Below are 14,788 nucleotides of genomic sequence, written 5' to 3' on the forward strand. Positions count from 1 at the left end.
CCCTTGGACTGGTTAACTACCAACATAATTGGTGACAGGAATCAACCAATTACGCTTTAGGACCAACTTTAGTGTAGTGCTACTTCATGCTAGTCTAAGCTGGTGTAGTACTAGTTTATGCTGGTGTAAGATGGTCTAGTACTGGTTTATGATGATCTATGCTGGTCTAGAGCTGGTTTACACTTGTCTAAGATGGCCTAGTGCTGGTTTATTCTAGTCTAGTGCTGGATTATGCTGGTCTAAACTGGTTCAAGTTAGTCTAGTGCTGGTTTATGCTAGTCTGGCACTGGTTTATTCTGGATTATTCTAGTCTAGTGTTGGTTTATGATGGTCTATGCTGATCTAGTACTGGTTTATGCTGGTCTAGTGCTAGTCTAAGCCAGTCTAGTACTGGTTTATGCTGGTTTATCCTTATCTAAGCTGGTTTACACTTGTCTAAGATGGCCTAGTACTGGTTTATTCTAGTCTAGTGCTGGATTATGCTGGTCTAAACTGGTTCAAGTTAGTCTAGTGCTGGTTTATGCTAGTCTGGCACTGGTTTATTCTGGATTATTCTAGTCTAGTGTTGGTTTATGCTGGTCTACGCTGATCTAGTACTGGTTTATGCTGGTCTAGTGCTAGTCTAAGCCAGTCTAGTACTGGTTTATGCTGGTTTATCCTCATCTAAGCTGGCCTAGTACTGGTTTACGCTGGTCTAAGATGGTTCCAGTTAGTCTAGTGCTGGTTTATGCTAGTCTAGTACTGGTTTATGATGGAGTATTCTAGTCTAGTGTTGGTTCATGCTGGTCTACGATGATCTAGTACTGGTTTATGCTGGTTCTAGTGCTAGTCTAAGCTAGTCTAGTACTGGTTTATGCTGATTTATGCTAGTCTTGTGCTGGTTTACACTTGTCTAAGATGGTGTAGTACTGGTTTATGCTGGTCTAAGATGGTCTAGTATTGGTTTATGCTGGTTTTCTAGTCTAGTGCTACTTTATGCTGGTCTAAGATGGCCTAGTACTGGTTTACGCTGGTTTATGCTTGTCTAAATTGGCCTAGTACTGGTTTATGTTGGTTTTTGCTCATCTAAGTTGGCCTAGTACTGGTTTATGCTGATCTAAGATGGTTCAAGTTAGTGTAGTGCTGGTTTATGCTAGTCTAGTACTGGTTTATGCTGGATTATCCTGGTCTAGTGTTGGTTTATGATGGTCTACACTAATCTAGTACTGGTTTATGCTGGTCTAGTGCTAGTCTAAGATAGTCCAGTACTGGTTTATGCTGATTTATGCTAGTCTTGTGCTGGTTTATGCTGGTCTAAGATGGTCTAGTACTGGTTTATGATGGTCTAAGCTGGTGTAGTGCTGGTCTAGTACTAGTTTATGCTGGTTTATGCTGGTCTAGAGCTGGTTTACACTGGTCTAAGATGGCCTAGTACTGGTTTATGCTGGTTCATGCTGGTTAAGTACTGGGTTATGTTGGCTTATTAGTGGTTTATTGGGATTTACTACTGGTTTAAGCTGGTCTAAAATGGTCCAGTGCTCGTTTATGATGGTCTAAGTTGGTCTAACGCCGATTTATGCTGGTCTTGTGCTGATTTATGCTGGTCTAGTGCTGGTCTAAGATGCCCTAGTACTGGTTTATGCTGGTCTAGTCCTCATCTAAACTGGCCTAGTACTGGTTTACGCTGGTCTGAGCTTGCCTTGTACTGGTTTATGCTGGTTCATGCTGGTTTAGTACAGGTTTATGCTGGTCTAGTGCTGGTTTATGCTGGTCTATGCTGGTCTATGCTGGTCTGGTGCTGGTTTAACTGGCCACCCAATATGGTCATGCTGGATGACCAGCTTACCAGCATTCAAAACACAACATATTGTCGCTGTCCAAAGAAAAACAAGTATTTCCAAAATGGTAACTTTACTGGAGAGAGCAAAAACATTCTTTCCTTTCAATGTAAGCTAATATAAAGAGATTTTATTTGAAGCGATTTTTGCTATTCAATCATCAAGAAACATCCACACAATGTAAAGGACAACTGCCGAGCTCAGATTATGCAGAAAACTAAAAATCACAAAAAATGGAGATACATGGTTTTTTTGGACAGTGATGTTATTCTGGTTTAGCTGGTGACCAGTTATGCTGGTCTTTGCTGCTTTTTCTTGCAGGCAGGTTTAGCTGTTGAACTTGTCTTACTATCTCCCTCACAAAACAAAAACATGCGTTTACATGGGAATAAACATGTGGGTTTTGCACTTTACATGTGAAATAAATGTGACTTTTCTGCAAACCGACAAATAACAGCACCGCTTTTGATGGTTTACGGTCCCAAATTTTCATCCCTAATACAAACATTTTAATATTTCACGCTGTGTTCTCTTTCAAACCGTAAGAGGTTAAACACCGCACGTGAGTGTGGCTGTACATATTTTTGTGTACGTGTCTGTGCGTATGTGGGTGTGTGTTTATATGCTGTTTCCCCGAAATCTGTCTCCCCACACACACACACACACACACACACACACACACACACACACACACTCATATTCACACACAGGTGCTGTGTGAATCATGGTTCCACAGACTCACAGACGACAGATAACAGATAAGGTGGTGATGTCATCATCCTCATCCTCGGCAGCATGTGGGAACGAGCAGCTGGATCCAGAACGGAACACTCATGCACAAAGGGTTCTTTAGGAAAGACAATGGTTCTATATATAGCCATGAACACTCGAAGAACCATGTGCATGCTTGAAAGGTTCTCTGCATGGTGAAATGGTTCTTCAGATTGATGGAGAATGTATTGTATATGCTTCTATATAGAACCTTTTTGAACATGGTTCTATATAGCACTAAAAAAGGGTTCTGCTACTGTTATAATGTCAAAATTGTATACAATAGATTTACATGCAATGTTCCAAAAACACATTACTGTACATCTCTATTCACCCTCTGTCTGAAACGCTCTGTTAGAGCTCCTGTGTCTTTAAGCCCCGCCTCCTGATGAACCTAGTGTGCTCTGGTTGGTCAGCTTGCTCACTCTGTTCTGACTGGTCATCCTGCTGCAAGTTCCACCCCCAAACTGCTGTGGCTGTTCTTACAATGGCGTATCAGTTTGAGTCAGAGTCCGATCCTGAAAGTCCAGTAGAACGAGCTGGTAGAGCCGATCCACTTGGAGAAGAACATCTCAGAAGTCTTTTGGCTCTCTGTGTGAGGGCGTGCCAAGCTCGCTGGTAGGTGGGCAGTAAGGACTGTGATATGAGATTGTGTCATCTTGTGACAAAGGAAAAGGACTGGAATTCCAAAAATGCTTATTCCATGGGAGAGAGTTAGGACAGTCACACCTGAAGGTCCGAACTAAGGTTCATATTTTTGTTACACTGTGTACATTTGATCTGGTTAGATTTTTTTCCAAGTTGACTTTTGACTTGCCAGTTTCCGATGCAGGGGTCCAAGGACCTCCCTGCCATCTCCCGCCACCTTTACAGCACTGCACTGGTCCCCCATGCTGGACCTTGTGAGTGTTGGGCCCATGTGGTCCCCCCACGTTGTCTTTCCGGGCTGAGCCCGGCCGGGTTACGTGGGCTGCCCGGCCACCAGGCGTTTGCCGAGGAACACTACCCCCAGGCCTGGCTCCAGGGGTAGCCCTCCCCCAGGCAGGGTACACCGTCTCTTGTGTCCCTTAGTCATGGAGGATTTTGGATCTAGTTAGTCTGGGTCTTCACTCCAGACCTGTCCACCTTGGGAGACCCTATCAGGAGCACACTGCTCCAGATGAAGACTCCTAGAGCTCACAAGTCCTTCTGCAACGACAAGGCCCTGATCCAGGAACACAATAGCCTCCTTCCTTTCTGTAATCGGTCCAAAAGTCCAATGTTTTCACACTGCGGATAAACCAAACCATGGTCTAGTTTGATCCGGTCTAGTTTGATCCAGACCAAGACCAGCTCTTTTGGTCGGCCCGAATTTTGGTCCTTTGGTCTGAGGCACCTTTCAAAACTGCTTGTGTGCTGGCTCAGGCCAAACTGAAAAAGTCTGAACCAAACAAGGCAAGCGTGAAACTCCCCCTGCATGAACTTTGAGCTTTGGAACTTTGCAGACGTTGCGTTTACATGCACAAGAACTGGAAAGATTACAAACAAAAAAATTTAAATGCTAAAGATGAAAGACAATAAAAGAGAAAAAAAAGGTGCAACAAAACAAGAACCTCTGTAAACAGGAACATCATAATTTACCAGATTACAACTGCTTTGATCACAATATATCCAAATTCAGTGTCATACAGTGTCTATAAAGTGAGCAGCGTTTATCTTCTTAAAGAACCATCTTGGTTCTTGATTCAGGAACTGTGCAAAAGGTCAAAGCACTACAAGCTGCCATGGAGAAGCTGTATGTTATTGTTTGTGACACAAACCAAATAAAAAAGAAATTTATGGTTTGATCTTTAAATATCAAAATAAATGCAACAACAGCTTTGAGAAAACGTGTTATTAAGGAAGAACATTAAAAGGCAGAAATTCACCAACTGTTCTTAAGAAGAATTTTCTTCTTAAAACCCACTTAAGAGGTTTTGACGAAGACTCTGACATTCACCAGTGTTTTCTTATTGGGGATTTGTTCTTAGGTAAGAACATAATCTACACACAGTCAAGAGCACAAAGGTGAGAACAGTCCTGCAGTTTAAGAACACGTCACGAACCTTTCTTAACACATTCAATATTGGATATTGGAGAATGGGGCTCAATGATCTTAAAGGGTAACTACACAAACTGATTACTCATTAAGCCCAGCTACACACACAGAGACGCAGTTCACTGAAATAAAAACACTTTCCAACTGTTTTTAAAATGCTTTGTGTTTGAAGGAGAAGCTCACCTGGGCCAGGTGAAGAGAGGTGGGAGCTGACCATTCGAGTATAAACAGCAGCACAAACAACACCACTGCTGCCACCTGCTGGAGAAAGATAGAGGTGTGTGACTTCAAAGACACACAAAGAACATAAACACACAAACACTCACACACACATACAAACACACACACACACACACACAAACACACATATGGACACACATAGACACACACACCACTCACATATATATGCATACATATAAAATATACACACATACATACATGTGCGTGCACACACACACACAAACACACACACACACACACAACACATACACACTACCACGAAAAGTAACAAAACAGGATCTTCAGGACATTTAAAGTCAGTGTTGGCCAAACAGTCTGGAAATAGGAGAGAGAGAGAAAGAGAGAGAGTAATAGCTGTGCTAAATGCTGTTGTTATCAGTGCTCTGCCGGTCAGTAGTGTGTCTGTGTAAACAGTGCTGACTGTTTCCCGAATGTGTCCCTCATTCACTCCACTGTGTGTCATAATAACACACAGACTCATCTGACCGTTCAGTTTTACCCTCTAACACACTCTAACAGTGTCTACTGACACCTAGTGGTGTGCACACACACACACACACACAATCACACACACAAAAACACACAAGACACAACGAAGAATACCTTTAGAAATAAGCATTCCTTAAAATGAATTCCATAAAATGAACACCCATATTTGTAAACACATACAAAAACACATACACACTTATGTACACACCCTTATATACATGCATATACACACAACCACATGCACATACATATACAGCCATATACACACACACACTTAAATACACATACACACACATACTTACATAAACACACATACTTATATACACACACTTTTATATAAACATACCTATATGCATGCACACACACTTAAATACACAGTCATACACACAATCTTATATATACACACACATTTATATACACATCCATACATAGTCTTCTATACACACTTTTTTACATACACACACTTTAATGCACACACACATTCACAGTGTGCACAGGGAGTATAAAGTAGGTGTTGGTGATAAAGTGAAGTGTATGTTGAAAATGGACACAAAATCAAAGGCATTCTGATGTTACTGAAAGAAATAATTTATTGACTGTATTCTTAAAGACACACATATAAAAATCATATAGAACGTTTCTGTTCAGAAGCTTCTTTTCCATTAAAAGATGAGGGTCCATTTAAACAGTTGAGGTTAACATACGTGGTTGATCAAGTTAACAACAGATCACCTATCAATCACCAACATAACCAAGCCATCAGCCAAATCAATGTAGTCATACCAAATCATCAACCTGAATCTTCACTATTAAGGCTTATTAAAGACTAAATACCAAGAACGTACTCTGATGAACATGCAGCTCTGCATATTAACACACAGTAGTGCCTAAAAGTTTGTGAACCCTGCAGCACTATGTGAATTTCTATATTAATGTGGCCAGAAATATGATCAGTTCTTCATTTAATTCATAAACATAGATAAAGAGAACCCAATAAAACAAATAACACAAGCAATCATAAAGTTTTTCATTCATTTATTGAATAAACTGGTCCAAAATGAAACGTCTTTGTTGGCAAAAGTGTGTGAACCTCAGCTTTCATGAACTGGTGTGACCCTTTGAGCAGCAACGACTTCAACCAAAAGGTTCCTGTAACTGTTGGTCAGCCCTACAGATGGAGAACTCTGGGATCTGGACTTTGATTCCAAAATGCAACCTTTCTTCTGCTTCAGTGATTCTTTGTTGACTAACGTGTTTTTAGGGTTGTTGTTTTTCTGAAGCACCCACCTTCTGCTGAGGTTCAGTTCAAGGATGGATGCTCTAACGTTCTCCTGTAGGATTTCTTGAAACAATCCAGAATTCATAGCTCCATCAAATGATGGCAAACTGTCCTGGTTCAATAGCAGCAAAACAGCTCCAAACTGTGATACTGCCACCACCATGTTTTACAGCTGGGAAGTTTCTCATGCTGGAATGCAGCGTTTGATTTTTCTCATTACTTGTATAAGGCAATTTTTTTTTGGCCTTATTCATCCACATAACATTAATTTAGTAGCCTTCAGCATCATCCAGGTGGTCTCTAGAAAACTTTAAACAGAGGCAGCAGCGTTCCTCCTGGAGAGTAGTGGCTTTTCTCCATGCTATCATTCCATATGCACTATTCTTGTTCAGTGTTTGCCTAATGGTGGACTCATGACCACTGATATTAGCCAGTGTAGGAGAGGCCAGGAGATCTTTAGACGTTACCCTGGGGTTCTTTGTGATCTCCCAGAATATTATATCCTTACTCTTGGGCTCAATCCTATTTTGTAATGTTTACTCCTATCCCTTGTTTTTGAGTGTCCCCTTGGATCTGAGTTACAGGGTAGTGGCTGAAATCTTACCCTCTACGAAATGGGACCCTCAAATAAAAAGAGCATCACTTCATTAACAGGCTATTAGCGCTGCTCTGTAGGCGACCCTGCCAGTCTGCAGTGATAGCAGAGGAGGGTAAAGTTCAGCTCCTCACTGCTGGGACTTTAGTTACATTTAGAGCATCACATGCCTTCAAAGAGGGGCAATTATTCATTATCACCCACCCCTAATTCTTCAGTGATATGAAGCTGAAGTAGCATATTCGCCAGCTTCTCATTCAAATTTCCCGTTCCACCTTAAACGGTGCAGCAGTTCTGGTGCCTGAGGTGCCAGAATGTAAGGTGGAGTAGGAAGTGTAGCTAGCTAGCTACCAAGACATTCGTGTTCTACTAGTTATTTTAATGCTTGTTATGAAGAAAAGGACCATAATACATTGCAATGACATTAAACTAAGATAATAAAATGGATATCATATTTTTTAACAGAGAAAATTCTCACATTTGTGGGTTTCTTTGGTCGCTTGTTCAGCCATCTTGCCAGTTTTTTTTTCTTATATCACTCTGTTTGGAGTGAGTCTCTGAAAAACCTCTGTTTGGAGGGCCATGTAGCCCAACACTTCGCACTACCCCTCTATCTCAACAAGAACTTGGATACCCTACCCCTAGACGTGAACGTGCAAAACAGAATGGTAGGGCTAGATTGCAGGGGCAAGGGTGAAATGGGATTGGGCCATTAAGTTGTTTTTGTTGGATGGTTGGTTGGAACACTTTTGGGAAGGGACACAATAAGAATAATAATAATAATAATTTTATTTCTAGACCACTTACATGCCAGTAGCAGCTCAAAGTGCTTTACAGAGAGGCAATAAAGCTTAACAGTGAAAGAAGAAACTACGAATATTAATTTAAAATCATATAAGACAACAATACAGATCAAATTAAAAAGACAAATACCAAGAGATGTGGTAAAGTCCACATTTTTCCAGGCTAATGAGCATCGGCAACTGCTTTTCTGAGGTCCTCAGAATGTCATTTGAATGAGACACGGCACACACTAACAAATATTACTGCATTAACAATATCAGACTTTGATACTGAAGACTCAGATTGATGTTTTTAAACAGTGTAGGGTCAACCACTCTTACATCTGACTGTCATTTCATTGACTGAACCTCCTGACCCTCATTATCTCCAATACCGAAACTGATCATTCTAGAGGTTTACATACTTTTGCCAACCAAATGACATGATGTTGGATCACTCTGTTCAATAAATGAATTAAAAACTATGCAACCGTTCATGTTATTTGTTTTATGGGGTTCTCTTTATCTGTTGTAATGACCTGAAAGAAGATCTGATCTCATTTTGAGTCCCACTATGCAGAAACTCACATAATGCTAAGGGGGTCCCAAACTTTCAAGCAGCACCGTATGTGAGCATATGCACATTTATGAAGATACATATACATAAAAAAATTACATTTCACCAAAAGTGTTCCAAAACTTTTGACAGGCAGAGTATTACATATGAAAAATACAAATGATATGAGGAATGAGCAGAAGTGTCTTCATTCATGTCCAACAGCTAAATTTATATTATAAGGAATATAAATGCCACAGATCTTATTCTGAGTGGATCTAAAGTGATGTACTGTTGTGTAGTTATGCATGTATTATGAATTCAGCTCTTCATACAGGCTTTCACTTACAAGAGTTTACATAATTTCCATAGAAAAGCACCGACCAATAGAATGTGACACTGTGGAGCAGCCGCACATGGAGCCTAAGGTCACCATGCTCAATGCCAAGCGTGGGCTAGAGGGGTATAAAGTGCCCCAGCATTGGGCTGTGGAGCAGTGGAACTGGGTTCTCTGGAATGATGGAGCTCCATCCAGCACCTTTGGGATGAGCTGGAGTGATCCAGAACTGATCATCCAACATCAGTACCTGACCTCACTAATGCTCAATAAAATCCTCACAGCAATGTTCAACATCTAGTGTAAAGCCTTCCCAGAAGAGTAGAGGCTTTTACTACAGCAAAGGAGGACAAACTCACTAAAAAATGATGTTTTTCAAAATTATTATCTGCATAATTCAGTGGTCAAGAGTGATTCAGAGTGGTTTGGTGTGAAATGGTTCAGATGTCTTTACAGTGGTGGTGATAGGAACCAGGGGTCACCATGACTACAACACAAATATAGACATTTTATCTACTATCCAAAACCACCAGTGAACCTACACGTGTCTTCTGAGTTTATATGGAAAGTTGATGATGGGAAAAAAGTGGAAAATCTGAAAGTTTTCTTTGAGGACTATTTTACCTCACAGCACCCTGCATATTATGTATCCCTCCACCATGAATGGATTTTAAGGCCAAAATCTTCTCAAAACTATCATAACACAGTGTCTCAGACATCAAGCAGTGAATTCATAACCATTTCATGTTATAACTTTCTGTGAGGGAGCTTTTAGAGGTGGACGTCTGGTTCCTATCACCACCACCACCTATCAAGTCAGAACAATTCTGACTCAGCAGGTTTATTAGAATGTGTTTGCCACTATGAATGACTCTGTTTACATCTTTAACCAGTTAATTAAGCTGAATATCCCCTTTAATACTCTTGATTTCAAAAGAAAAGCTTTATTCACAATCAAATTAATGTCCTGTATTATTAAACACTTATCTGTTAACCCCGGGGTCAAAGTTCATCCCTGTCTGAGCCGAGAGGGCAGGTGACCCCGGTGCCCTTTAACCCGCAGTAACCTTTTGGCACCTTGTGCAGGTACTGCTGATGATAATCCTCCGCATAATAGAACACGGAGTGCTCACGGATCTCTGTAGTGATCTCACCCAGACCCTTCAGCTTCAGAGCCTACAGAGAGAGAGAGAGAGAGAGAGAGAGAGAGAATAGAGATAAAGAGAGATGAGGATAGGAAGAGCAGAGAGAGGAGAGAGAGAGAGAGAAGAGAGAGAGAGAGAGAGAGAGAGAGAGAGAGAGAGAGAGGGAGAGAGAGATACAGAGAGAGATAAAAAGAAAAGAGAGATACAGAGAGAGACATATAGTAAGAGAGACAGAAGAGAGAAAAACATTATGATTTATTTCTTAATTACATTATTATTATATTATATATATTATATTATTATATATTATAATATATATTATTATTATCTTCTTTGTTTTTCTATTTGCAGTGTTTAATGTATACTTAACAGTTCTTACCTAAACACTTTTTAACAGATTCTAAATTATCACTGTTCAGTTATTATTATTATTCTTACACATTAATGTAAAACCAGCTCTTTTATCTTAACAAATGAAGCAAATCTAAAATGTTATTATACTGTACAAACATAACTGACAACACTAAACAATACATATAAAAACTGATATGCACGTGTAAGCACAAAAATGGCCTAACGCTAACTGCTAACAGTCACAGTTATTGTTTTAATTTGCAAACAATAAAAAAATTGCAAACGTACACATCAGCTGATCAACTTACAGTGTAGGACTCGTCATCACTCACTATTCCCTTAACTTAAATGTTGCACTCGTTCGTGTAAGTCAGGGGTCACAACCTAAATCAAAATGAACAGTGCCAAGCGTCGGCTGGTAAAGCACTCTGGAAGAGTGGAAATGTATTCTGTGGAGGGATGAATCAGCTTCTCTACCTGTCAGTCTGATGGATGAGTCTGCGTTTGGTGAATGCCAGGAGAACGTTACCTGCCTGACTGCACTGTGCCAGCTGTAAAGTTTGGTGGAGGAGGGATAAAGCTGTGGGGTCATTTTTCAGTGGTTGGCCTAGAACCCTTAGTTTGAATAAGGGAAATCTTAATGCTTCAGCAGACCAAGACATTTGGACAATTCTACGCTTCCAACTTTGTGGGAACAGCCCTGAACAGACATCGCAAGCCAGGCCCTCTTGGCCAACATCAGTGTCTGACTTCACAAATTCTCTTCTGGATAAATACACAAATTCTCACAGACTCACTCCAAAATCTTGTAGAACGCTTCCCAGAAGACTGGAAGCTGTTATAGCTGCAAAGGGGGAGCAACTCCATATTAATGTCTATGGATTTAGAAAGGGATTCATAAAAGCTCCTGTAGGTGTAATGTGTAGGCGTCCAAATACTTTTGTCCATATATTGTATCTACCCATGCCTTTTTGAGGTTCCACCCAAAGTTCTTGACTGACAGTTGTGAAATGCATTATCCATCCAATGCCACTGCAAAAACCATGGCTGGAAACCAAGGGGAGTGAAATCAGGAAGGGGTGTGAGACTGGGCACCACACCGGTGTATCACCCACTACTAGCTGGGCTCAAAGTGCCACTCTGCACTCTGAACCCTAAAAGCTGAAAGCGTGTTGGCTCCCTCTAGAGGCCACATCAAACACTGTCCAGTGGGAGCGCTTAGTATGCAACTTCAAACACTCCGCACAGCTTTGAAAACCAGCATTCACACTTTACACACACTTTACAGAGTGTTTCAGCTTATAAGCACAGCAGGCCCAGAGGAGAGCACACAGACAGAGAAACAGGAGGAAAAGGGATCAGATTAAAGTAAGAGCCACATAAAATTGAACACACCTGAGTGAATGTAATTCCATAACAGACTACAATAAAGAGAACATAGTGTTTATATATCAGTTAAAGCATCATGTCTTCGTTATTTTCTGCGCTTAGTTGTGGCATGCCAGTTAAGACAAAACCTGGAAGGTAAACCTGAAACAGTACGTAATATATTTACTGTCCTAAATCATAAATTACCATGATATGTCATCAGAGATTAAGGAAACAAGTTGAAATTCTTTACAGCAAAAAATAAAGACAGGGACTGTATAACACAGAGAGGTGTAGTTCTGGGATTTGGCCACTGGATGGCAGTGTGGTATACACAGAGTTACTACACATGAACTGTATCTCATATGGCTCCCTACTCCCTATATAGTGCACTATGTAGCAGTTCAAATTCTGGCTCCTGCATCAAAACTGTGCGTAATTTATCGAATAAATATTCACTTGGGATATAGCCTGAGTCTGTATAGCATCCATACTGGACAAACAGTGCACCAGGATCCTTTCTCTCCTTCTTTGTCTTTCTCTCTGCCATCTCTCCGTTTCTCACTCTCTTGTTTTTCAGTTTTTCAGTTTTTGACATTTGACGTCGCCTGTTGTCCTTTACATTGTGTGTAAATTTCAAGAAGAATTGACCAAAATGACTTGGAAAAAGTCTGGTTCCAATGACTTACATTAAAAGTAAAGTTTGCTTTTTCCTTCTCCTGTAAAATTCTTATTTTGGAGACACAAGGTTTTGTTCCAACAGCAGTTATATATATATATATAAAACCATACGTTTATATGGGTGTGTCTGTGTACTTGTCTTGCTACCATTGTGAAGATCATCTCCTTGCAATGATAAGACAACACAAGATTTTGTATGATTGAGGACCTTTTTGCTGGTCCTCACTTGAGCATGTGCTGTAAAAAATAAATAAATAGGAAAAAATTAAAGAGCAAAGTGAAGAGCAATATGGTGATGTTTTATTATCATAATTTATTTCCCAATTTCTGAGCATATCGTGGATATCGTCAGTGCTTGAAGAACTAACTGTCCTGTAACTTACTGTAATCAACTATTCTGTTTCATTAAAAAGTGAGCATAATTGGGCCTGTTAAATTGGATCCATAAAACATTGAATAAAAATCATAAACATATGAGTGTTTGTGTGTGTGTGTGCATGGGTGCATGTGTGTCCATAGGTATAAATCTGTAAATGTGCGTGTGTATATTTGTACGTGTGTGTTTAGATGTATGTAAGTGTGTGTGTGTTTTTGTATGTATATATATATATATATATATATATATATATATATATATATATATATGGGTGTGTGCGTCTACATGTATATGTATATGAGTGTGATCTGATTGCCTCTAAAACACAGCTGCTTCCCCGAGAGCACAACCTCTGACCTTTGCTCCGCCCAAGGCCAAGGCCATGAGGCACATCCGTCACTACAGCAACCTAAACCCCGCCCCCCCATTACCTTCTGACACATTTGAGCCCCACAGAGTGTAACCTATGACCTTGGGATCTTGAGTTACTATAGCGATCGGAGAATCGTTTTGTCGCCACACCTCTGAACACAAAGGAGGAGAGAGCGTTAGCTAGCACTGGTTAGCGCATCGGTTAAAGACGTTACGGGCGAGAGTTCATTTATGATTTTAAGAGGGGGCACAAAAGGGACAGTGCTGTACCCCAGAAAACTGATTACAGTCTTTACAGAACATCTGTTTGGGGGTCTGGGGTCCCCATCCTCTCTTATTATCATGTGGATGAGGTGAAATCCATCCGTGTGATCTAACCAAAACAGACACTCGCACATTACGCACATTACTGTCTTAAGCCGTACTGGAGCTGGATTAGTTTAACCAGAGGAGGTGCGATAATGTAATTTGTGTGATTTGACTGGATGATTTGTATGGAATAAAGGATCTGTGTAATTTCCCCAAATTAGTCCAAATAGCCCAGATCCAAACATTATCACGCAGACGTTTACATCAGCAATATGTGACAGGCGCCACTCTTCTGACCAATAACAACACGTTGTGGGGCTAAGTGGCAAATAGGCCAACATTAGGCTAGTAAAGTGAGCTCATTCAACTTAGCAAATGCCCAACAAGACGGAAAACAAACTGCCTTGCAAGAGGTGTTTTCAAGTTCATTTTCCTTCTCCTTAGAATTTGGCCATCGCCAAAAGTGAGACAAACTGTGCTCCATTTTAGCCGTTAGCCTCGCCTCCACGTCACAAAAAAGAAAACAAAGGGAGATGCTGTTTTCTATCAAGCTGAAGTTAGTTTCCTATTCGCCAGCTTCTTGTTAGAATTTTCCCTGTTCTACCTTAAATGGTGCAGCAGTTACTGCTGCATCATTTAAGGTGGAACAGCAAAATCTGAACGAGAAGCTGGCGAATCGGAAGTCGACTTCAGGCTCATGCGTTTTTTACTACCCAGTTGTGTTAATACATTACTGAGATGTTTATTCATTCTGGAATTTTTACTTTGCAGACTAAAATATAAAGATATTGCAAATTCATACTGGATTAAAATCATCATCAATATTCACTCAAATTACAGCACGTCCCCATGTAATACTAAACCAGCTGCAACAGGGCTTTACAGACATCTAATGTTGTGTCGTCATTCTGTAGCCATATAAGCAAATCCAGGCCTACAGAAGTATATCAGTCTCAAAATTAAAATGAAAACGTACTATGCAAAATGGCAATGTATTTGTATATTTGCATTTGAATTTCCGCAGCACTGGAAAAATGTCATTACATTACCAACACAAGCCGTTACAAGCCTAATTAGACCTTCACTGCGCTGGGATTGATTGCTGCATGCTGGAGACGAGTAACTTAACCATTAGGCTAAACAACCAATTACAAAACACAGAAAGAAGCTAAAACTCTCGAACCATCCAGAACTACACATCTGTAAAACCACATCAAAACCACATCTGTTCTCACACCAA

At 40.4% G+C, this 14,788-nt stretch overlaps 1 protein-coding gene across 1 annotated transcript in view; it reads right to left on the reverse strand.

Moving 5' to 3' along the window:
• Positions 1-9,867: 9,867 nt before the first annotated feature.
• Positions 9,868-14,788, reverse strand: part of si:ch1073-358c10.1 (mitochondrial peptide methionine sulfoxide reductase) — a 30,809-nt gene continuing 25,888 nt past the window's right edge. Inside the window, exon 6 of the mRNA XM_036593568.1 lies at positions 9,868-10,119. Within this exon, the coding sequence (XP_036449461.1) occupies positions 9,946-10,119 (174 nt within the window). The 3' untranslated portion in view covers positions 9,868-9,945. The remainder of the gene's footprint in view (positions 10,120-14,788) is intronic.

This window comes from Colossoma macropomum, unplaced genomic scaffold (assembly GCF_904425465.1).
Source record: "Colossoma macropomum unplaced genomic scaffold, Colossoma_macropomum, whole genome shotgun sequence".
In the NCBI taxonomy this organism is placed as follows: Eukaryota; Metazoa; Chordata; class Actinopteri; order Characiformes; family Serrasalmidae; genus Colossoma; species Colossoma macropomum.